The sequence below is a fragment of the Xenopus tropicalis genome, chromosome 5 (assembly GCF_000004195.4).
Source record: "Xenopus tropicalis strain Nigerian chromosome 5, UCB_Xtro_10.0, whole genome shotgun sequence".
In the NCBI taxonomy this organism is placed as follows: domain Eukaryota; kingdom Metazoa; phylum Chordata; class Amphibia; order Anura; family Pipidae; genus Xenopus; species Xenopus tropicalis.
Window position 1 is genome coordinate 28,265,428 of NC_030681.2, and position 23,500 is coordinate 28,288,927.

Consider the following 23,500-nt stretch of genomic DNA (forward strand, 5'->3'; position numbering starts at 1 on the left):
TGGACCCTACTGCTTCTAACCATATGGCCTACTTCATTGTCATTCCCTATTTCAGTATGGGAACAACAAGACTAACAAGATGGAAGAATAGTATAAAGAAATGAGATGAAGGGGCATATTTATTACAGTGTGTAAGCCAACATCACTGGTGATGTTGCCCATAGCAACTAATTAGCAATAGATTTGGAGAGTGGGTCCATGATCTGTGGTTTTCTGGTGGGCCCCTGTATTCCAGTCTGACGTAGAGCATCTACACCAATCGAACAACAGGATCTCCAAATGCAAATCAGTAACCAGACATGGATTCAGGGAATAGTTTTAGCTTTAGAAATCCAGATATTGCACGAAACCATAATTGAATCCTGATTTGAGGGTACAAATCATTAAAACAAAATATGGGTATGGGACCCATTACCCAGAATGCTCGGGACCTGGGGTTTTCCGGATAAGGGATCTTTCTGTAATTTGGTTCTCCTGTCTTAAGTCTACTAAAAAATCATTTAAACATTAAATAAACCCAACATTATTATTTTGCTACCAATAAGGATTCATTATACCTTAGTTGGGATCAAGTACAAGGTACTGTTTTATTATTGCATAGAAAAAGGAAATTTTTAAAAATATGAATTATTTGATTAAAATAGAGTCTATGGGAGATGGCCTTTCTGTAATTCGGAACTTTCTGGATAATGTGTTTCTGGATAAGGGGTCCGATACCTGGTTAATGGATAATGTGGTTGAAATGAGAAAGCTGCCTTGTATTCTATTAGATTTGCCTAAATCCTAAGTCCATTTTGCTTAGATGGAATTTTTACATAAAAAAAATGATATAAAGCGGATAGGAATATAATGTTGGTAATCTAGCCATAAAACTAAGCTGCTTTCAGTATAATAGGGTCACTGACCCTAGCAACTAGATAGCATTTTGAATACCGACTCGGGGATAAAACAAAATAATGGAAAAAACAACCTGCTTACTACGATGGTCATTTAGATGGATTTACATATTTCCTAGCTTCTTTCTTCTGGGCGATTGCTGAACTAAAGCACCTTGCAAGCCACTGGAGTGTCACAGACTTGACATGGCAGCATTAGAGGCGCACAAGTGGTTAGAGTGTTATTACATGTTCTGTTAATTAGCAGGATGAGGAGGTGCATATCCTGAATGTTACTAACTCAAGAACACTTGTCTTCTATTGATGAGTTACATTGAGTATGCAGGAAAAATTAATTTAAGTAGACTCCTTAAAGAACGAATGAAGCATCAATTATCTTGATTCTATAAATAATCTGCTTGGACCCTTACGCGGTGCATCTAATATCCAGAACAGAGAAGTGAGCATGCATATCTTCTGTATCCTACATAGAGCTGAGCAAGCCAATGCCAGTTATTGAATTTGGCTGAATTGGCTCAAGTCAAAGGTGGGAAGATGTCATGACTAGAAATGCCACAGACAGACATACGAGGTAGCATCGCAACTCTCATAAACAGCTTTGTCTCCAGCTAAACACGGGCTTTGGCTGCTATTTCAGCTGAACTCCAACTGTTCCATTAGCAAAAAAGAATATTTAAGGCATGACATTTGGTCACGTCTGCTTTTATCATTAATGTGTCTGTAGGTTTTCTCTGTGGAACGGAACCTATTTTTCTATTGTCGGATGGAAGAGGCTGCTTATCTACTGTACATACTGCACAGCAGTTATGTTCATAAATATAAAATACTACAGGGCAAGGCAACCTTCAGCATTGTGGCAAAATTAGAATTCGAAGAATTTACGGAAGCCAGTTTATCCCACAGTTGTTCAGTTTATTTGAAGTCAGGATCTGTCTAGTAAGTTGTGTTCTTCCACTCCCATCTTATCAAACCGACTGTACAAACTTTGCTGTGAGGATGGGGTCTTATCATGCTAAACCAGGAAAAAGCCTTCCCCAGGCTGTTGCCACAAAATATAACACAGAATTGCCTGGAGTGTAATTGTATGCTGTACCATTAAGGCCTGCTTTTGCTGGAATGGGGGACCCTAGCCCAAAACATGAAAAACTTTCCGAGACTACTATTCTTGAACAAGCATAGTATCCAAGGCTACTAATATCTACAGTTAGTATTACTGTTTGTATATATAGTTTATGTATGTGATAGTATAGATTGGTAAGTATAGGTTGTGTGTGCTGGGTTTACTTGGAAGGGTTGAACTTGATGGACTCTGGTCTTTTTTCAACCCTATGTAGCAATTATTCTGCTAGATTGCAAATAATTAATTTTATCATTTCAAATGTTATTCTTGAACCAATAAATTGATTTCTTTTAGTTGTAATATTGCTGTTTGGGCAGCCATCCCATGTCATTGTGCCTGATTCTGAGCTTTCAGAATGAGCCAGCACTAAACAATGCAACTGCTTTCAGATAAGCCGTTGTTTCTACAACTCGGTGTAAGTGAAGGAGTCATGACTTTGCTAAACCAGACTTGGACTATTACTATTGAATGCTATTTCCATGTCTACCACTAGGTGGGGCATGGGGGGCATTTTTAGCAATGCAGGTGTCAGGGAACTGTTATCTTGCTACATTCCCATTGTTCTGCTATCTGCTGCTGGGAGGGGGGGGTGATATCACTCTAAAGATGGGCATACACGCACCGATAATATCGTATGAAACCTCGTGCGTGTATGGCGAGTCGACTGATATCGCAGGAGGCTGCTGATATCGGTCGACTCGCCAATTGGGCCAGTTAAAAGATTTTGATCGGGCGCCATAGAAGGCGCCTGACCAAAATCTGCCTTCAGCGCTGAATCGGCAGAAGGAGGTAGAAATCCTATTGTTTCTACCTCCTTATCTGCCGTTTCAGCCCTGAAGGTTAGTGGCTGACCGATGGTCGCACGAAAGATCCAAAATGGCCACGTGTGTGGCCACCTTAACTTATAGTGCAGCAGCAAAGAGAGAAGGTTTATCAGAGAACAGTAACATGACTAAGGGCACCTGGGAAACTAAGAATATGACTAGCTCCAAGTCAGATTTTAAAATTAAATATAAAAAAATCTGTTTGCTATTTTGAAAAACAAAATTTAATCCAGGATTCTGCTGGAGGAGTGCTATTAACTGATGTGTTTTGTAAAAAACATGTTTTCCCATGACAGAAGCCCTTTAAGCTTGTGTGCATGCTTACGTTAAATAGTTTGGAGACAGTTTGGAACACATCATTTAGTTTTGAAACTGAGGAAAAGCAATTTAAGGAAGGTTCTCCAGATATTTTAGGCCAAATAAAGTGTCCCAGTGCCTTTGGCCATATTTATGCGGTGACACAGTAGTGTGACTTAAACATAAAGGTGCAGGAACTGATATTTCTTTTTTTTTTCCAGATGAAAGCTCAGAAGAAATTCAGGTGAAGAACAGCTTATGTGAAAAAGTGTCACTTTACAAAGGGGACATCACCCAGCTGGAAGTGGATGCCATAGTAAATGCCGGTGAGTCATGCCCGCTGCCCATTTCTATTTCATACCGTTCTGAAGCAAGACGTTGTGATACAATCATTAACGCCGCTATTATCTCAGCTTAAGAACGGGAAGTCTGCATTCAAAACATTTTCTCTTGAGCGTCTGAACTCTGCATTTATAAGATATTCCCTTCTTATGTCTTTGTGTGCTTACTTTGTAATGGTTTTATTTTTAGTCTTCCAAAGATTCTGATTCATTCTACTCCAGTTGTGTAATTGCACGGTTTTGTCCTTTTTAGTTTAATGATGCATGATTCTTCTCTGCAACCAAGGCAGTCTGATTCCTGCGCACAAATGTACTTTATCTCGTGCAATGAATAGCCTAATGGCTCGCTAGTGTTTTGGGTTTCTCCATGCTGTTTGAACTGCTGATAGAGGTTAGCGGCTGCAATCAGATCTTGTATTCTTATGGGAAGATAATTCTACCCTCTTTGAATTTATACATACGTATGCTGCCTTATTAGGTGGCTGGAAATGTGATGTTTGGAACACGGATTTGTTGTTCACTGGAGAGCTATTTGTTTTCAGGTAAACGGCATTGAAATAATTGCTGTGTGTATGTGAAAGCGCAGAAGAGTATATGGTAACATATATGCACTAGAGATGCGCCAAATGCCAGCATTTATATAGTATTTAAACAAATATGTAATGCTCAGCCAAACTGATTCCAGTTTGTGAATTTTAAGTAATATGAGAGTATTCACATTTTTACTCTATTTTACTCAAATATACAAATGTAACCCTTTCTTGGCACACTCAAGTAGAACTGGATCACACTCACTTTCTCTTTGGCGCAGTTTCTGTAGCAATCAGGTAGACCAAGTCTCTTTGCATGAAAGATACAGGGAAGTGGCATTTACAGTGCAGTGCCTCCATCTAGTGGGCACTGAGGAGCACATCTCAGGGGAGTTCCACTACGAAAATAAATCAATTAGCAATAAAGAACGGCCACTAATACAGATAACAGTCCTGCCCTGGAGACTCATGGGGACCTTTCTGTCTCACTAGCACAGTGACTGTGTCTAAAGGTGGCCATACTCAAGGTCGCCAATCCCCACCTACGGGTGGGCGATATCGGGCTAATTCGGCCCCAGGGCCAAACCATCGAATTAGAACAACCGGTATAGGCGTCCATCGTTCAGGGACCGCATTAACGAGCCAATGGGGCCCCCGATCCAACAAAATTTTTAAACCTGTTCGATCAAGATCTGGACGATTTCAGGCCAGATGTTGCTTCATGGTTAGCATTAGGGATCAGTTGAGGTCAGGGGTCTGTGCAGGCAAGCCTCTACCAGACTCATGTCATGGAATTGTCAAGATTATATTATATTCTGTAGCATTAAGGTTTGCTTTTACTGGAACTGGGACCCCCATCCCAAAGCATGAAAAACATTTTTTTCCCTATTTTTTTCACATTTCGCTTAATTTAAATACGCTAATTACAGTAAACAATCTTGCCAAATCTGGGATTTCCAGCTGCATATAAGTTGGGCTGGCAGAACAGCCCAAGCGGAAGGCATAAATTTGCAGAAATTCTGTTGTGCATCAGGGTTTATACGGGTATATATGCCTGTATCCATTTTTACTTGCTGCTTAACTGAGCACACACCATTTATTTTCTGATAGTCTGTATTTATATGTGAAAGCAGTAACATCATTAGCACATATACTCATGCTGTTGGCTTGCTGACTTCACATATCAATGGAAATTTGTATGGTATCCACAGAGCATTATCATATTTGACAAGCAGAGATGCTAACACGTTAGAAATGAACATCCTTCACTAGTCCTTTTCTGTTCAACATGCCAATAATGTATTAGGTTTCTGGTTTTTTTTTTATCATGTGTAAGAAATGACCCATGATCCCACATTTGAAGGTTTGCTGTTGTAATGGATTATATATCTTTATTGGAAAGAAGCATTTTAATCCAGATTATCTAAGGGGCCAATAACTTCTTGACTGTGACTAATATTATAAACCATAGCGTCGCCTGTTGGCAGTATGAAGACAGAGTGGTACAGTGATCTTCTCATGGTGAGGGCTGTATCCTGCACACAAAGTAATGTGGGGTCCCCTGTGTTATTGAATAAGTGATGGATTTCAATAACAAATTAATGAAACCAAATGAAAACTCTACTGTATCAGAATAAAAATTACATTTCACAGTGTAATAGCGTACAGTAGATTGCAGATTGTATATGTCTATAGTGCACTTTAATGCCCTACAGAAATGAATGCAGGAACAAATGTGTTTCTAAGTAAGAAGTTGTATTACTTACACTGCTCACTGGGGCACACTCTGCTGGATTAGGACCCAGGGATTTTGCATATATGATAATAAATAAGCACAGAAGGGGTTTAAAAAATGACTTTCTGTTCAGAATGACTCTATGAGCACTTTTGCTGTTTACATCAATTTTCTGTTTTTAGTGGTTTCTTTTCATTTCAGCAGCACTTCTGGTAAAACCTCAGCTGGAGGTATCTTATCAAAACTGGGCAAATTTGCACCTAAGCAGTAATCCATAGTCACTAATCGCTTTTTTCAGTTGGCTGCAGGTTGAACAATAGGGTTGTTACCTTTTCATGTCTGAAAGTCCAGTTAGGGGGTGCACAATGATGTACATATAGTGGGCAGCACTGAACCAAAAAATAGCATTAGTGGGCAGGAGTGGTGACATTTAGTGGGCAGTTTCGGAGTGGGACTATGATGCGGAGATCATTGATTGGCTGATTTCCACATTATTCAAGGAGAGTCCTGTCTGGATTTCCTAATTTGGAAAAAAGGGAAGCCATTTTTGACCTGGTTAGCACATTTTTCCAGTGGGGAGGTTTGGAACATAAGGCAGAAAGGAATGAGCAGTATTTAGTGCAGCTATAGGGAAGTGTGGGGAGCCATTTTAACGCAAATACCTTTAATGAAAGAAGGTGTATGTGCAACTGACTGCAGAGAAATTGTGGGAACTGCAGCTGAAGCCCCATATACTGTCCCTGACTCATTCCATTGACTTTAATAACATCTGCCTGTCACTATGAGATAGACCTGAAACCACTTGTGTGACTTGTACGTATGGGATGTTATGGATGAAGTCTGTCCCATATGCAAAGGGAATAAACGGAAAGCACAGAAACTGGAACTACAGACAAAGATTTCCCAGTCAGGGGGAGCACATTCACTGACCGAGCCTAATCAGGAGATAATAAGTATTTATATTTATTCCTAGATGCTGGCACATATATCTCAGACGACACAATGAAGATAGTGCTCAGCTTTATTTCTTCTACTAAAATGATAGAACATCTAGTAAATGTAGAAGTAATTTCTTAGCTCTGTAAATGATTAAGCTGCATAATCTGTTTTGTTTTCCCTCAATTCTATTGTCTTTTACACCTGCTCCCTTTTATTCTAATTCTAAGAGCGAGAGCTAAGTTAATAAGTCTGTTTGTCAGTTTATTTGTCATTGAGAGCTGCAATGCAGGAATATTCACTAGGCTTCCTTTTTAGTATGCAGGAATTAAATGCTTCTGTCAACACTTCAGCGGAATATAGGTTTAGTCATTCCATCAAGCATCGCTATGAAAAATACCCATCCTTTCTAATAGCAAATAGGGGAAAAAAATAAAAACAGGCAGTATCAAATTGAGATTTAAATTAAGTAATGTATTTCCTGCTTCAGAAGGGTTATCGAAGCGGAACATTTAGAGAATTTTTTTGATACAATTTAAAGGGAAAGGGCAGGGAGAAAAAAAAAAAAAGAAAAACAAAGTGAGATATAAATAAAGTTGATATACAGGTATGGGATCCCTTATCTGGAAACCCGATATCCAGAAAGCTCCAAATTACAGAAAGCCCGTCTCCCATAGACTCCATTATAAGCAAATAATTCAGATTTTTAAAATTGATTTCCTTTTTCTCTGTAAAAATTAAACAGTGCTTTGTATTTGACCCCAACTAAAATATAATGAATCCTTATTGGATGCAAAATAATCCTATTGGGTTTAATTTATGGTTAAATGATTTTTTAGTAGACTTAAGGTATGAAGATTCAAATTGCGGAAAGACCCCTTATCCGGAATACCCTTGGTCCCGAGCATTCTGGATAATGGGTCCTATACCTGAAATTATTAGTAATATTAATAATAAGTAGTACAGGCATAGGACCCATTATCCAGAATGCTCAGGACCAAGGGTATTCCGGATAAGGGGTCTTTACTTAATTTGGATCTCCGTACCTTAAGTCTACTAATTCGGAGCTTCCTGGATAATGGGTTTCCAGATAACGGATCCCATACCTGTAGTATAATTTCATTACAAAAAAAAATTCTTGGTATTCCTAAGTTTTACCTAATTTCCCTTTGCCTGCTGATATCTCATGGGGAATTCTGTGAACAACCCTTTAGAAAGGCATTTGCCTCTAGGCTTGTAACCCATTGCAACTAATTAGCAATTAATTCTGATCGGTCGAAAGCAGGAAAACTGACAAATGCAAAAATGTTGTGTGTTACTACTCGGAAGCATAGCCAATAACTATAATAATTTCCATCTATTTGCAGTGTTCTTGGTTTTCAGTACAGATATGGGTTCCACTATCTGGAAACCACTTATCCAGAAGCTCCAAATTACAGGAAGGCCATCTCCCACAGAGTCCATTTTAATCAAATAATATACATTTTTAATAATAATTTATATTTTTTCTGCAAAAAAAAAAGTACCTTGTACTTGAGCCCATCTAAGATATAACCGCTTATTGAAGGCAAAACAATCCTATTGGGTTTATTTAATGTTTAAATGATTATTTAGTAGACTTAAGGTATGGAGATCCAAATTACAGAAGCCTCATTATCGGAAAAACCTCAGGTCTTGAACATTCTGGGTAACATGCCCCATACCTGTAGCTTTTCATGGAATTTATTTCTCATATATAGAAGATATGGCATATTAATTTTCCTTTAGCACAGAAACTCAGAAGGTGACATTGTTTGATTTGTCGTTAAGAAAAGTACTTTAGTGATTCCTGAACAGGAGCATGCACAGTGGGAGCCAGGACCAGATATTCTTCCACTGCCAATTTTGCTGCTTGATCATGACCATTTGTAAGACTGATAGCTGATTTGTTTTTATTGTACTCGTAGGAATCAGGAAGTACAATTTTAGTTTCAATTTCAAAAATTGCCCTTTTTATTGCAAGAAATGAAAACTTAACATATTAGTTAGTTAAACAATAATCAGAAAATATGTTCAGTAAAAGCCCTATGCATTGCACTAATGTTAAAATGGGGGAATAGAGTTCCATGATGCACTCCAGTTATATTTATTATTATTATTAACATTTATTTATAAAGCGCCAACATATTCCGCAGCGCTGTACAATAAGTGGGTTTCATACATTGGACATACAGAGTAACATATAAAGCAATCAATAACCGATACAAGAGGTGAAGAGAGCCCTGCCCAAAAGAGCTTGCAATCTACAAGGAGAAAGGGTTGAGACACAAGGTATATTTGGACCTTTTTTGAGTATCATTGTTCTGCTGAAAGATGAAGTATTACCCAAACTTTATTATTCCTTCTATTTCAACAAGCTATCCAGTACAGGCTGATGAAAATCAGCTCCACAGCATGATGATGCCACCTTAGCATTACAGACAATAACACAAACAGTGAAATGTATTCAGTTCAGTTGACATGCCTCTATCTTTTTTTTTCTTTGAAGGAAAATCTTTTTGTATTGCAGCTAAGCTGTGTTCAGCCATATTATATCAAATGTGTTCCCGACCCCTACCAAGTCTACTGTTTTCCCTAGAGCCTTTGGTGATAAATAGTTCTGACCTGCCTACCCAAACCCCAGCAAAACCAAATTAATATTCCTTAATAAAATGTAGCATATTTATATAAATGGCTTTAGAGCTTCTGAAGCAAACACATATTTTTCAACTGCAGGGTAACAATTCGTAATATTTAATGTGTACTGAAAGGTCAGGAACAAAACGAAATGAAATGACTCCATATACATCTACACAACATGTTCCCCTAGTTATAATTAAAATTTGGCATCCAAAAGTAGATTTGATAATACTTTTGCTGAACGTTTGGATGCAGGTCAGGAAGGCTGATTAACTAAGGCTTTGCTGTATAACTATCCAATGTACTTCTGGTTTGGGGGCAAGAAGACATTAAAATGATTTTGTTATTGGAAGTTTGTGGAGCTCGTGGGAAGGCAAGAAGCAAAAAAAAACTCTCTTGGAGCTCTAGGCTTTAGTTTGCCAGCCCTGGTCTAAGCTTCCATTAAGCATAACAGACCACCTAATGAAGGTGCACTGTGACTACAGGGAGCACTTATCTAGTAGCACTATTGTCCCCTTCCTTCTCAATGCCTCCTCCTACCTGGTTTTGATGCATAGCTCCTTTACCCCGGGCTTGTGATGTCACATCTGCCCCCAGTTCTACGTGCCATTGTGTTTAGCACTTGGGACCAGAAAGCTGCTTGCCCACTCTTCCCCATGTGATAATAGGGTCTTTGCCTTGATACCAAATTGCAATGGGCGATATCTGGTCTAATTATAAGTACAGTGCCTATAATAAAAGGTTTTGTTAATAAGAATACGGGTTATGTTTGGACAGTGATCTGGGATGAACATGCTAGCCAACCTTCCTGCATAAAATTGACGTTGGTCTCCTTCATTTATTTGTGTTATGTTAATACAAAGTGGAGAATTAGGTCTGTATCTTTGTAGTCAGACTAGGCTTAGCTTAGGAAATGGATAAATAATGGCTGAACATTGTTGATAACCTCGATAAAAATATCAGTACTTTTGCTTAAAAAAAATATGTACTGTACTAAATAAAAACTGATATATTTATTCAAATGAATAATTGTATTGTTTTATCGTACTAGTCCTTTAAGCATTTTACTATTTTTTCATTGGCTACTTACATACTTGCATACATATGCTCTACACGGTGGCTGGCAAATAATCACTGCCCAAATATATTTTTAATCTAAAGCATAGTCTGTCTTGCCAAACAAGAGTTGGGATAGTAACTCTAGGGAGATATTCAGAGCATTGGCTCACGGGGTTAATGGCCGCTTGACTCCGCTTTATAGGAGAACCTGCAAGTGTAGCCATCTGCTCGCAGCATTTCTGCACATTCTGCTGATGCTTTTAAATTCAACAAAATCACATTTTTTTTAATTTTATCATTTCGATCTTCGGGAAGCTGGCAGCACAATCTGATTGACTTTAGAAAATTTTAATTTTTCAAGATGTATCTTCTCTTTGTCGTTCTTGGAATGAAACTTCGGGAGGCAGAGGTGTTTATTTTGCATATTGGGAATGCGTGCAGAATACATTACATTGGCGTTAGCCCTAAATAAATGTGTGAATATAGACGTGTTGACTGGGCCAGCAACACTCCCCATATAAACAGCTTGTTAACGTGCAATCAGTCACTGACGTTGCCTTGAACTTGGCTTTTAATGAACAGGTGGGGAAAGAATGAATTCTAATCTGAAACGGATCTGACAGCCTATCAGGCAATTTCACTGATCGCTAATCCATTTCATTTGGCAGCTTAATTTATCACACAGTTAGGATTTTCATCTTGTAGCTTTCAAAGTGGAAATTAATTCAGAAGCGTGTCCAATAATACTGGATTGCTCAGGCCTGCTTGTCTATAATAAATGCATTATTTTAGAAACGGGGGTAAAGGCATAATAGTATGGAGGAAGAGGAATATATTGCCTTCAGCTCCTTTCTTTTCAAAGACTTGCTAATAGAAAAGTCCAGTGAAGGTTTCTTATTTCCAAATGGGACACTACTGTGGTAGATGGAGAATAGCAAGGATGAATCTAGAAGAGAAACTTTTACCAAGATCCAAGTCTGTTAGATCCTCCCATAAATATTTTTGGGTGACCTGCAGTCTACAGCATTTATTAACAGAAGATGGGTAAGTGCTTATTATCAGGAGAGTAAAATGCTAAATTATGGAACCCACAAAAGTTTAGTTATTGGGGGGTACACCTAAAGGCACCCATGCTGACTGGCCATTCTGTGTTAGTGTTCAATGCCCTTAGTGGTCTTGTACCTATAAGATTAAATACAGTAGAAAACACTACTATTAAATTGAAAATTGGTTTTGGGTCCTACCTGCAGAGGTTTAAGGATTAATAGTAGTGGTTTAATTAAGAATTTAGGTGCAAGTCTTTGACTTAAGGTATTAAACAAGGTCAGTACTCCCAATCAGGTGTCATGACAGTCTCTATTAGGAATAATGTGCAGTCTGATTAGCAGAACTTTGCCATGAAATATAAATATAAGTTTAGTTATATCGTACATAGTTGATTTATGGCATCTAAATATATTTGCAGTAAACACTGCATTCTTCCAAATATTACCTGTTTACATGGCAAAAAAATCTCTTGAATAAACATCAAAGCCATAGTCAGAATTTCATCTTCACAGAGAGCCATCCACATAGCAGGATTCTTCAAACCAGCATAGTTATTGGCAAGGCTCAGATACCTGGTGTATTCATCTTCTAAAGAGTAAGGATCATAAGCTGTGCTGCCAGCAGTACGGACTGTACAAAGGTATGCATCAACACAAGCTGAGTTAGTTTTATGTGTATAAAAGTCAGAAATGTGTTCATGAACTTATGGGTAGATTTAGTTAACACTCTTTCAAAAAAAAAAAAAAAAATGAGCAGTTCAGATTTGCTAATCATAAAACAGAAGTTTCCCAATTTGGATCATCTGCCTTAAGAGCGTTGTGTTAAATTTAACTCAGTCCTGATTCTTTTTCCAGACTTACTACATTAGTGTGAACAGTGTTCTAACATACATAGGAAAGAAGTGAATTTGATTGCTTAAATCATTTCTGAGTATTTAAAGGTTGCCAATATATTAGGCACATTCCCAGTTTATCCAGTTGCTAAGTTTTAGGAAAATTGGAAACTGACCTGGGTAAAAAATGAACAGAGAGCCTTGCCACCCTATTACACCACTGTGCATGCCCAATCCCAAACAATTTTTTTTATTTTATCCCATAAGACCTTATCTGGGAAGTCTAGGCAGAAGAGGGTGCTCTTGAGTTAAGTACTATTTCTACTATTGCACAAGGTAACTTGAGTGGGATATATATTTTATTTACACTGAAAAAAAGTTTTCATTGGTGGTTTATAAAAGGGTCCAAACAACTGATGCCTGGGAATAGGGTAAAATATTAGATGTCACTCTCCTGGACTCCGCATGCCTGTGGATTCTTGTTGAAAAGAAGCTTAGCAATTAAATTCACTGAGGGGGGGGGTCTTACTTTTTGACATGGCCAAGTAAATCTATATTTAAAAACAGACAAACACCTTTGATAAATGATAATTTCCTGACTAGATTTAGAAGTTGCTCAAGTGGCTTGAGTGGAAATAGGGAAATATAAAAAAAACTTCATTTATTATTAAACCATGCTTAATTATCAACCTACATAATTTGCTTCTGTTGACCTATGAATTAATAATATTTCAAGATGAAGCAAATCTCTTATTGCTGAACTTAGCATAATTTATCTTTGCCCAGGTTAGCCAAGATCTGTATTTAGGGTTTCTGGACCATGGTTTTCCAGATTAGCCAAGATCATTGTTTGTATTTAGGGTTCCTATAACATGGTTTCCAGGTTAGCCAAGATCATTGTCTGTATTTAGGGTTCTTGGAGTCATGGTTGGCACTTGGAGGCATTACTGCAGATAGATGGTAGTGATGAGCCCATCTGTCCTGTTTCGCTTTGCCAAGGAATTAGCGAAATTTCCCGAAAAAAATTGGCAATGACAAAATGTGGAATTTCATGGCAAATCCATGGTTGGCAAAAAAATTTGCTCATCGTGAATATCAGGTGTTATGAGCAAAAATACATAAATCATTAAATAACTTCAGTTTTTTGAAGTTATTTACTAATATCTTGAAATGAGACATAAGCATAAAATGTATTGGTCATTAATAGAAGTAGAAGGTCAAGTTATACAAAAGCAGCAGAACAGAAAAGATGTGGAGACAGTATGGAGATAGGGGACTGCAACACTTCTAGAGTCTCTAGAGTGGCCATTTTCCAAGACACAATAAGAGCACAGATTCCTGATTTCCATGACCTACAGCAAATGATTTACAGCAAATATAATAGCAGTCCGACCTTGAATAATATGATTCAGCCACTGATTTAATGTGACAGGCGTTCTCCTTTAAACCTGCCCAGTAGCTGAACCCACACCTAGGTATTGTTACATCAAATAAGGCTATGCTGGGTGACCTAGCTACCCTAGTAACGCTAATCTTCCAATATATATATGAATCACTCCAAGATCGTAGGAGTACTTGAAGGTGTTACTTTCCAGTACACTGAACTGTGTAGGTCAGACCTGCAGAGCTGGGGTTGATGGGATATACATTTGTACTTCAGCTTATGGTATGCAAGCCTCCAGGCCTCTGGGACACATAATAGGCCATGGCATTTCAAATACACAGAGGCCCAAAAAGCCCCATGGGCCCAATAAATAGTGACTGTCTATGGCATCAAGTAGCCCCTCTGGTATTTGCCAGAATCTACAGATTGCCAGTCCGGGCCTGCAAGCCTCCCTCAGTCTATCTTAACTCACAGGTCTAATTCTTTAGTGACTTGCGCACCTCAGTAGCAACGCCCAACAAATACATACAAATGACAAATCACAGAGCACTCAGTTATTGATAGTAACCCATTTTCTATGATCGTCAAAGCCTGCCAGTATTACTTTAACCATATGATGTGAATGCGCAAGCAAAATGTCTGCAATGTCTCGGCATTGCTTCCCACTGATTGTAACTGGAATCTTACCGCCCATGGTTACTGCTCCGAAATATCCCTTCCCTTTTTCTAAATGCCCTGTGTACTGTAACCCTACAAAATAATTTGTGGGCTTATTAAATAAACATAGACTTTGCTACATTCCCCCTTGCCGAATTGGTGTTGCTCTTAACTTCGACCCTAAAGACTGTGTATTAGATCATAAAGAAAGGCAGCAAAATTGCCATATGCTGCGGCCAAGGCTTGGTGTGAAGGGTAAAGTTCTACATTAAAACTGATGTTATTTCCCACATAAATACACGGCAAAACTTGTTAGCAAGAGGTATAAAATGGCCGTGTTTGTGCCTAATAGTGTATTGGAAGTGCAATTAACTGATATTGTATGCAATTCTGATATTTCAGAGTGGTTATCCCTGTCTCTTATGAGCCAAATCGAAGACATTTCCAGAAAACCTTTTCAGATTGCTCTGTTGATTATTTTTAATTCTTCAATAACTGCTAATTACAGTTGTCACTGACTCAGATTAGCTGTTTAGTCCAGGCAACTTGTAAATGTGTTGTTGTTTAACCCTGTAGTCATTCTGAGTTTCTGGTTGTAGGGAAGAAAACCATTTTAGCATTTTTCAGCTCTAATTATATTTATTTTTCAGTTTTTGTTATTAATTACACTTCAAATTGTTTGCTTCTTATTAAAGTGATAAATAATATGCTGCTCATTGTACCTCATTAACTTTAACTCCTTGTAGCATTTTTGATGGCTGCAAACCTTTTCACTGTGTGACAGAACTACACAAGGTCTCTATAACTTTCGTTTGCTTGTTGGTAATTGTGATTGGTGGGGGAAGCACAACTAAAAATGACCATACACTGGGTTAGTTGAATGAACTTCACTGCTAAAGGCCTGTGGTTGCCTTGGGCTTGTACAGAAGACCAAAACATAATGTATACCATTTCTGCCCTACTCTTTTAGTTAGGCTTTAGTTCTGCTTTAAGACCCTATTACATTCACAAACACCAATTTAATCAGAAGCCAGTGACCCTGCATATAGCGTGTGGGAGGTAACCAAAGGAAACCGACACAAGCCCGAGGAGACTTTAGCTAATGGTTCCTAGGCTGGAATCAAACCCAAAACACCCTTGCTAACAATCCATTATGCCCCCTATCAAATCAAGTACCCTTATGTTTGTTGACTTATTTGTTTAGAAATGTATCATTTTATACTTTTGGGCAAAAGCAATACCACTTGGCCTCGCTCTGCCACCTCTCATTGACAGAAGTATTGGATGGTCTATGCTCAGTTCAGTTCAGTTTCCCCCTCCTTCAGTAACTTTGCTGGGCCCTGGAGGAACAGACCGCATTTTATATCTGTTTGGAGCCCAATGCCAAGTACATTAGGGAGGGGGGTAGAGTGGGTGGTGGGCACCTTATGCAGGTGACTTGGTGTAAAGCCAGAGCTTTGTCTGTCAAAAACTGGGACATAAGCAGGTAACCCAGACACCCATCCAAGGCTGTATTAGCCATTGGGTTGCCATCTGGTTAAAAACTGGACTGTTCACTGGGGGAGTTAGATGCAAGTGTCATATTGTGAGCTTTTTATAATTTTTATTATAAAAAGGCACAGGCCTTTGGTTACCTACTCTGCGCCCATGGCCCTTTTTCTACAGCATTTCAAAAGTTAACAAGTGAACATCTTCTTACAGCCCCTGCCCCTAGGATGCACAAACTTGGTACTCTCCCTATACATGTCTCTTTTAATTTCACTCGGTTTGCTTCCATCTTCTTAGCTGTCTAAATGACAGATGTTGTACTAAAACATCATACCTTTTACAGAGTCATTTTTTACACATAGAAGATTTATATATTAAATCTTGTCACATGCAAATGGAGCCAGGTATTATGAATATGCTGATTAATTGCACATATTTAATCTTTCTCCCTGCCAAAAGCTATAGGCTACAAGTGCTTCTTTGGAATGTGACTGTATATTAGCCCATGATAAATAAGCAAGCCCATCAGAATAAGGAAAGCATATAAAGTGTAATAGCTGAAGGTAGTAGCTATTTTACACTGACAGTTGCTAATGAACCAGTTCTGATATATCTGGTATTCAGGGATTACACATTCGGAGAGGCTGTACGGAGCATGCAAAGTACAATTTCCTGAAAAATCTCAAGTCGTGACAATTGTCCATGCAGGAAAGCAGAGCTTAGCTATGGGGATTGACTTGAATAAATAGCGCAGGCTGGGAAATTGCTGGGGTTGGATGGGCTTCCTGCCGAGGTTCACAGAGACTGTGACAAAAAGGCAATAATCCTATGCCAAACCCGCCCCTGAACTCACTCCGGCTCCATTAAAGAGGATGGGTTTAGCAGCAGCAGCGTCTGCGTGTCAGCCGTGATTGTCAGTTTGATTGAGTGCAAAGCTGGAGACTGCAGATATTTTCTGAAAACAGTTCCATTTTTCATGTTTGTTCATGTTTACAGTACAAACTCTGGGCTTGCCTTATGTGAAGAATAATGGATAACTGGATTGCTTTTTTTTTTCTTATTGGGATTTATATTGCCAGCCCCAAATACCAATTTGCAGTATTTTGTAAGCGTTACATATCTGCTAGTAAAATATTGCACTACATTTCTTAGTGTCTTTTCTGTTACTGCATGGCTACATATCTGGAGCTATGGCACGTAGGTATTTTTGCTTTATTTTTGTATATATATGTTCCAAGTTCAGAACAAGTACCATTCATCTGAGGCTGAAAATTGACTCCTATGGTTTCCTTTGATTCATTTAGGGTGATATTCCCTAATGGTTCCCGTAAGCAAAACAATTGTTTTTAGCTATACTGTGAAGACTTCTGAGATACTTCCTTGGTTACCCTTTTAATAGAACTGTCCAATGTTGTTTAAGCATTGAGGCAAGGTGAAATCCTTGCCAAAGTTGGCGCTTTACCAGGATTGGCAAAAAGCCACCCATAATAAATTTAAAATCCTAAACTTCTGCACCACACCATCATAAAAATACTTAAATAACTTCACACATCATTATAAAACCCCTGCCTAGGCAAACTCTGACCTATGCTTGAATCAGTGCTATCCTGTGTCTGCACCCGGAGCCATGTGTCGGGCTGGGTGCAGGGACACAAAATGGATTTCGGCTCTGAAATGCATGAATATGCATTTCGGGGCCAAAGTCTGCTCTGTGTGTCCGCACTTGGGCAGACGTTATGACTCCAGGTGCTGGGTACGGCTGATGCCAGCATAGGGGCAGATTATCAGCCTGCAGTTATTGCAATGTGTGGCATAAGCCTAAGGGCGAAGACAGACGGGGCGATTAGTCGCTGCAATTTTTACAAAACTGATTGTGGCGACCAATCGCCACAGCAAGAACAATAGCAGTTTGGCTCACACCACATATTTCCATTGTGGTGAGTTGTACATTTCTGTATGGAATTGGTGCCGCTGCAATTAGTTACCGCAAATGGATTTTTAAAAATGGTGGCCCCATCTGTCTTCACCCAAATAGTTTTAGGAACTTCACAGCTACATACAGACCCATTTAGCAAAAATCCACTTGATCCAGACACCTTAATGAATTAAACTGGGAGAACAATAATGCTGATATTGATAAAGGGGGAGGGAGACACATTTCTAATCCAGCATACACAGACTATGGCTCTTATAGCTTAGTTTGGCAGCATGCAGTGCAAAATGCATTAATCCTGCCTGCAGAAGCCTGATAATTATTATTTTTCATTCATTTCATAATGTTGCAAAGTGCTTTTATTCCTGGGGAAATAATTACACACTTTCCAAGCGTCTGGTTTGCTGTGACTTGTCCAGTAGCAGAGACAGTATACAGAGAGCGGTGCTCAGATCATAATCTGCTTGTTAAATTACCAGTGCTTTATATTTTTTAAAATAAGCCAATTTTATATTAAATTATGCGAGTGGCAGGAACTCTGTTCCCAATACATCTGTAGCTAATGCAAACTTGCCTAGGCTCAACTCCTCTGATGTTTGGTAGTGGAAGGTACAGTAATTGATGCATGCCTATTACTTTCCTTTGTGCCATTAACGCATCCTCTCTCCTCATTCAAAGGCTCTTTATTTTAATGCAAGTTAATGTACAGCTCCCTGGGTTTTGAAACATTTGAGTCCCATTTATTAGAATAGAGCGGCATTAATCTTGAGCATGATAGGGACACCTTCAGAGAGCGTGTTGCATGTCTGACTTATCCCCTCTTCAATATTGCTTGCTGAGGTCTTTCCCTTCCATCAATAGTGTTCTGTTTTACAAGAACAGATACAATTTTTCTTAATGCTGAGCACTGGCTGGATACCAGCATATACTAGGCGAAACTTGCAATAACAGGGAAAAACTACCTGATGTGTAAAAAAAAGTCACAATCATTGTTGCTATGGTGGCTGCCAAAATGAGCATAGAATTCTTAATGTAATTAAAACATTACACCAATCTACTGTTTATTAGAAAGGTTCTTGCTAGTGAAAGGTCTTGATATTCATTATTTTTTTATACTGACATCTGCCAATAAAAACTTTCTTTAAAGCAACTCCTTTCTTTTTCTTGGTATTTTGTATTTATATATCTTTACTTGTATATTCAGCTAGGGTTGCCACCTGTCCAAATTAGGAAAACCAGGCAGGACTCACTAAATTTGATGCGCCGATTGGCGATAGCCCTGCCCAGTGACGTCACAACCCCACCTCTTCTCCCGCCCCCTTGATGTCACTTCCCGCCCCCTGCACGACGACAAATGCCAACAGAGGTGGCAACCCTATATGCAGCACTATAGCAAAACAATATAAAGTTTTAAGAAGGAAGGAGGTCTTAAGCTCAAAGAACTTACAGTCCAAGTGGGTGGGTAACTTACAGAAAGAAGTAGTAGGGCGATTTACAATGGTTGAGGCATAAATGGCAATGTTAACCAAAATGCCAGTGGGAAAAGAGAAGGGGCACATACACATGTGCAAGTGCAGTGAGCAATGTACAATTTGAGAGCAAATGCCAGTTTTTTCCCACAATACAGGGTTCCCACCCCTCCAGAATTCCAGCGCGAATGTACTACACTTACCACAGTTGTGCCCAATTCATCAGAATTGACGCAACTGCAGGAACATTTCATAGCAAATTGTGCATAATCGTATGGATGTCCATCACGTGCCATTTTCAGTGTTCGCCATGTGAGTGATGTCTGCACCCGATTCTTAGGGCCCCGTCCGGAACTAGCGGAAGACAGAAGAGGCACCTGCATAGGGAAAAATGGTTGGGGAGCTATGGGACATACCTCATCTGCCTGCACCTAGTCCGGGCTCTGGTCCCTCTACCAGTGCTTGTCACTGTTTGTTTCTTCGCCGCAATGTCACTATGAATGCGTACACAGGGGAGAGGTGGCCAGCCGGGTTGCCTAGGATGCCTAGCTGACTTAGCCAACCTCTGCTTAAGATGCAGGTGTCTATTGATGCTTGGCTCAAAGGGAACGCTGGAACTACCACCTGGTCAGGAGGTGGCAATAGATCCAGGGTTCCCCAGTGTCAATAGGCACAGCAGCGTTTGATTTGCAATGGAAGGCAGGAAGGACTGAGCGGCCCAAACACAACTATATTGAAGTGCAACAGTGGTTTTACACACAACTGACTGTTGTCAGTGCCAATTGCTGGGACTGCAACTGCACTTGGGGATGTTCATGAGCCCTGAAGAGTTTTGCAAAAGTGCTTAATGGAACAATTCAGGGTAAGGAGCAACAAGAGGAAAAGAACTTGGCTAACTGCCAGAAGCTTCCCTTCGAGTTGATTGGGAAAAGCACTCTCTATGGGAAACAGTTGGGAAACGCAGAAGTCTTTGGTGTAACTTGAAACCCACTCCCTAGTAAAACATATATAGATATATAAAGTCTCCAAGGACTTCCATAACCACATAAAGGTTGCATTAAAGGGGTGTTCACCTGTAAATTAACTTTTAGTATGACCTAGACAGTGATATTCTGAGACAATTTTTGGTATTGTCTTTTGGTTTTGATCTTTCTTTGTGGTTTTTCAGTTATTTAGCTTTGGGTTCAGCAGGTCTGTGGTTTATAATTGAAGCAGCTGTCTGGTTGCTGTGATCATGTTTACCATAGCAACCAGTTAGTGGTTTGGATAAGAGACTGGACTATAAATTGAGAGGGACTAAATAGAAAGATAAGGAACAAAAAGTAACAATAATAAAACTTAAGCTCAGAGAGAAATAATATTTTGGCTTCTGGGGTCACTGATCCCCATGTGAAAGTTGGAGATTTGGAAGAGAGGAATGCAACTAATTCATAAACTGTAAAAAAATAAATAATGAAGACCAATTGCAAAAGAGCTAGAAATAAGGAACTTTACATATTAAAGGTTAACCAACCATTTAATGTTTCTATACTTATATTAATTCAAACTAGGGGTGTATTATGTTTTATGATGTGTTACAGTAAAACCAACATGTATAACTGATGGCATCACTAAGCATTGTTTGTAAGAATATTTTAAAAAGCTATTTGTAGCACTGCTATATCTTATAGCAAAAAAAATAAAATCTTCTATTCTACAAGAATATTGTTAGTCACCAAGGACTTCCATGACAGTATAAAGGCACAAGGCCACAGGCTGAGTGAGAGGTAATGCAACCTGTCCTCATATTTATTTACAAGGCACCCATATATGTGTTGGGAAGATGGAGCGCATATGCTATACAAGTTTAGGTGAAAAGAAAGGAGACGGCCTTGTGTCTGATGAGAGCATCTGATTTTTATGAAAAGATTGGGAGGTGTGCAGAGAGGAGACGGAGCAATTCATGGATCACATACAAACTATAAACATGCTGACAGCTAGGGCTGTTTATGAAGCGCCGTCTGCATGGTTCATTTATCATGAAATTGCAAGCAGTTTGGGAGCAAATGAAATCAGGTAAGATTCTTTGTTTGCATGCAGAGCTCCTCTCTCAATATAATGATATGCGCCACTTTATACAACTCTGTGAATACATAAGCCAAAAGATTTTTTTGGACAAGGACAGGTGCCTTGTATTGGTCAAGATCTGTTATTATTCTGCTGATGCTTTCTGATATGTGAACTATTTGTCATCAGTAAATAGAAAAATGGAACTTTTGTTTTACCCATGAGCCACATTCAAATGTGAAAAGAGTTGGGGAGCAACACAAGCATAAAAAAAATTCCAGGGGGTGCCAAATAAGGCCTGTAATTGGCTATTTGGTAGACTCTACGTGGACTGGCAGCCTATCTGGTTTTTATGCAAAATGTGCCTTCAAGTCAAAAATTAAATGACAACGACCTGCTTTTCACCCACTGGGAGCAACATCCAAGGGGTTGGTGAGCAATAGTAATAAGTCATATATGGTTAGAAATGATACTGAAGATAAAGGGCTCATTTGTAAATGTTTATGCATCATTAGCCCCATGGTGGGGTGGATGCCCCTGCCTGAATTGAGAGTTGACTAGTATTAAAAACAGTCCCAAGCACCCTCCTTGATTGAGCAGTTACACTGCATGAATGTCCTGTTTAGCTACAATTTTAAACAAAAAAAAAAGACTGGGGTAAATTGGACTTATACCATGACTTCAGCATTTCATGACAGAAATATCCCAGAAATGTGTGACACAGTGTGGCTAACAATTTGACATCATGGCCATACCATATATATATAAATGTTGCCATAGCAATATATGACACAAGAACCCCAGCATTTCATGAGAGGTTGTGGCCCCAGCAATATGACGCAGTTCCTAGCAGTTCAAGACACAGCCACAGCATTTAATTACAGTGTGGCCTGAGCATTTCATAACACAGCATGCCACAGCAATTTATGGCACACTGGCCACAATATATATTTACAGTATATATGATATTGACACCAGCAATGTACCCCAGCAATGTATGGCACATTAACTCAGCATTTTATAATACAGTGGCCCCAACAATATATGGTACAGTGCCCTAGCATTTCAAGAAACATTGTTCCAAACATACTTGATACAGAGGGCCAAGCATATATAGTACAGGTATTGGAACCATTATCCAGAATGCTCGGGACCTGGGGTTTTCCGAATAAGGGGTCTTTCCGTAATTCCGATCTCCTACCTTAAGTCTATTAAAAAAAATAATTTAAACATTAAATAAACCCAATAGGATTGTTTTGCCTCCAATAAGGATTCTTAGTTGGGATCAAGTACAAGGTACTGTTTTATTACTACAGAGAAAAAGGAAATCCTTTTCAAAAATGTGAATTATTTGATTAAAATGGAGTCTATGGGAGATGGCCTTTTCGTAATTTGGAACTTTCTGAATAATGGGTTTCCGCATAAGGGGTCCGACTCCTGTACAGTGAACCAGTGCCTACTGCCCACATTGTCACTGGTACATGATCAAAAATCAGATTATCTGCTTTAATCGCACCCACTTTTCTGCTTTGCTGAGAGGCCACCAGGAGTTTCTGTGGGGAATATTTATAGTGTTTTGAAGCCAACATATTTGATAGAAAACAAAAGCAAAGATCTGATTGGTTGTTATGGGCACCAGTGATGTTGTCTTACACCCTTAAATAAATATGCCCCTATATGTAATATATATTTACTGCTTTAATCCAACTGTACAGTATATAAGTGTATCAAAACCAAGTTCCCATGGGATTACATGGCAATGAAATCTGGGTTTATTTTGCATGATAATACCGAATCGTTAAATGGTAAGAAAAATTGTGCGCGTGAATGCTATAATCCAAGGAAGCGTAATGCTTTATATCCTACTTTCAAAGGCGTTTGTGATGCCGCGTTTTATCTATGCACATCACATTGTGCATGATCCCAGGGTGAAATCTATTACTTTTGTAGTAATGACAAGAAAAGACCTTACATCAGGTTTAATCGTAACGCTGTACGCTCAAATTAGTTTATTAACCCCGCAAATGCTGCAGGCCGGCAATAAAATACTGGGAAGTAGGGCAAGGAGCTTATAATTACGGAGGCCAACAAAACTGTTTTTAACGGATGCTAGCCACTTTCACTTTTTTATATATCCCAAATTGAGGTAGATTGAAGCGATTGCGGTGAGCTTGAAACCCGCTTTCAAATCATCACGCTAGAATTCCTTTTTACTAGGGACCTGCTCTATATTAAACTTGCATATATT

The 23,500-nt window shown here is 39.0% G+C and overlaps 1 protein-coding gene across 1 annotated transcript in view; it reads left to right on the top strand.

Annotated features, from left to right (window-relative positions):
- macrod2 (MACRO domain containing 2) overlaps positions 1 to 23,500 on the top strand; it is a 1,296,131-nt gene that overhangs the window by 41,063 nt on the left and 1,231,568 nt on the right. Inside the window, exon 3 of the mRNA XM_004914719.4 lies at positions 3,359 to 3,463. Coding sequence (XP_004914776.1) covers positions 3,359 to 3,463 — 105 coding nt within the window. The remainder of the gene's footprint in view (positions 1 to 3,358; positions 3,464 to 23,500) is intronic.